The 1789-nt window shown below is 38.7% G+C and overlaps 1 protein-coding gene across 3 annotated transcripts in view; it reads left to right on the top strand.

Annotated features, from left to right (window-relative positions):
* Positions 1–1789, top strand: part of mllt3 (MLLT3 super elongation complex subunit) — a 109748-nt gene that overhangs the window by 97096 nt on the left and 10863 nt on the right. For all 3 annotated transcript variants that reach the window (XM_008434908.2, XM_017310568.1, XM_008434909.2), the window contains one exon: positions 1347–1416. In XM_008434908.2, coding sequence (XP_008433130.1) covers positions 1347–1416 — 70 coding nt within the window. The remainder of the gene's footprint in view (positions 1–1346; positions 1417–1789) is intronic.

The raw sequence follows: 1789 nt of genomic DNA, 5'->3' as shown, positions 1-1789 counted from the left end.
TTATTGTTTTTCTTCTTTAGATATTAGGTTGACTTAGAATGATTCCAAATAATGTACAGGAATAACCTGGTGCGGTTACATGTCAATCATCAGGGGCGGCCACTAGGGGGGCCAATCAGATGACAGGGGGGGCACTGGCCCCCCCTCTGGCTCCGCCACTGAGTGTCAGTGTAAACCACAGCTGTCCAAGAAGACAAAGCGAACAGTGACCTTCAGCAGAAACATGAGAGAAAAAGAGCACAGTGAGGATAAAAGACTTCAGTGGTCATTACCTCCTGACAACAAACGACACACAGCTGGTCTGTTGGTTTATGGGATAGCTTCTTCAATGTGCCATAAATCTCAGTACCACTCCTTTTTAGGGCTTTTGTCCTGCTCCACTCCAGCCCATTAAAGTTGAATATCAGTCTGCTGAGATGAATCAGGCCTCTTCCCTCAGTGACAGCAACAAGTTGGATATTTAAAAAGAAATGCAATTGTATCATATGCATATATAAAAAAATAGGGAAAAAGGTCAATATATTTTGTCATTCGCCTTAGAACACAGAAACTCATCATATGTATATATTTTTTACAGAGTGAAATATTTTAAGCCTTCATTGCTTGTAATTTTGCTGATTACTGGATACAGAGAATGAAAAACCAAAATTCAGTGTCTCAGAAAATGTGAATGTTATAAACAAAAAGGCAAATGAACAAAGTTGTGTGGAAGGAAAGTGTGGTAAGAAAAGGTGCACTAGCATCGGAGATTGAGAAATTCTTTTAAGGAATAAAGGAAGTGTCACAAGGAATGGGATGCTTTTTTCTTCCACTCAATTTTCCATGTATTTGAATTTTTTTTTTTTTTACAATATTCACATTTTCTGAATCACTGAATTTTGTGTTTTCATTATCTGCATGCCTTAATCAAAGTGACAAGAAAAAAAAGGCTTGAAATATTTCACACTGTGTATATATGTAATTTACACAGTGTGCACACTTATTTTATCATTTTTAGGCATATTTTCTCAACTTGATTGCTTAATAGTCACCAGCAGAGATCTCAGAATTTGAAATCAAGTCTTATTCCGAGATGTTGAACATCTGTTACACTGTACGGCTGTTGTGGATGATGTGTTTTCAGTGATGCATTGAAAAGCAGGACTGTTGTTTTCCATATGGCTATCATGAGTTTCTCAAAAAGACTAGTTTTTCATTGTTTTTAGTTAACCAGTAAATGAGAAGAAATCTTCCCATGCAAAAGTTGCAACTAGAATCAGCAGATGTGTTTTTGGGTGGTGGTAACAATTTTCTGAACAAACCATGTATATTTTCTCTATGAGGTTTCTTTGTGTTCTTTTTCTCAGTCTGAACAGCCCAGTCCAGCCAGTTCCAGCTCCAGTTCAGGCTTTGCTCCCTCACACCACAAACGTCAAGGTAGTGCACCTGAATTACTCCCCTCTAGCTGCTGTTTACAGAAATTTACACACAAATAATATCTGCAGTTCAGTCCACTTTATTTACAAGGTGCCAGTTCACAAAAATTCTGCAACTGAAACTCTGCAGATACAGTAAGCCAACCTTCAATGATTAAAGCAACGTTAGGGGAGAAAGGGAAACCAAAACTTCTCCGGAATAATGTTGGAAACGGGAGAACATCAGATTGGAAACAACTGAGAGTGGTGGGCTTGACATCACTCTGAACTACAGAAAACCAAGGAGTGCATTGGTGGAAACAAAAGAGATCCAGATTTTCCATCCATCCATCCATCCATCCATCCATTTTCTTCCGCTTATCCGGGGTCGGGTC

The sequence above is a fragment of the Poecilia reticulata genome, linkage group LG18 (genome assembly GCF_000633615.1).
Source record: "Poecilia reticulata strain Guanapo linkage group LG18, Guppy_female_1.0+MT, whole genome shotgun sequence".
Classification (NCBI taxonomy): domain Eukaryota; kingdom Metazoa; phylum Chordata; class Actinopteri; order Cyprinodontiformes; family Poeciliidae; genus Poecilia; species Poecilia reticulata.
This window is presented reverse-complemented; position numbering and strand designations above follow the sequence as displayed.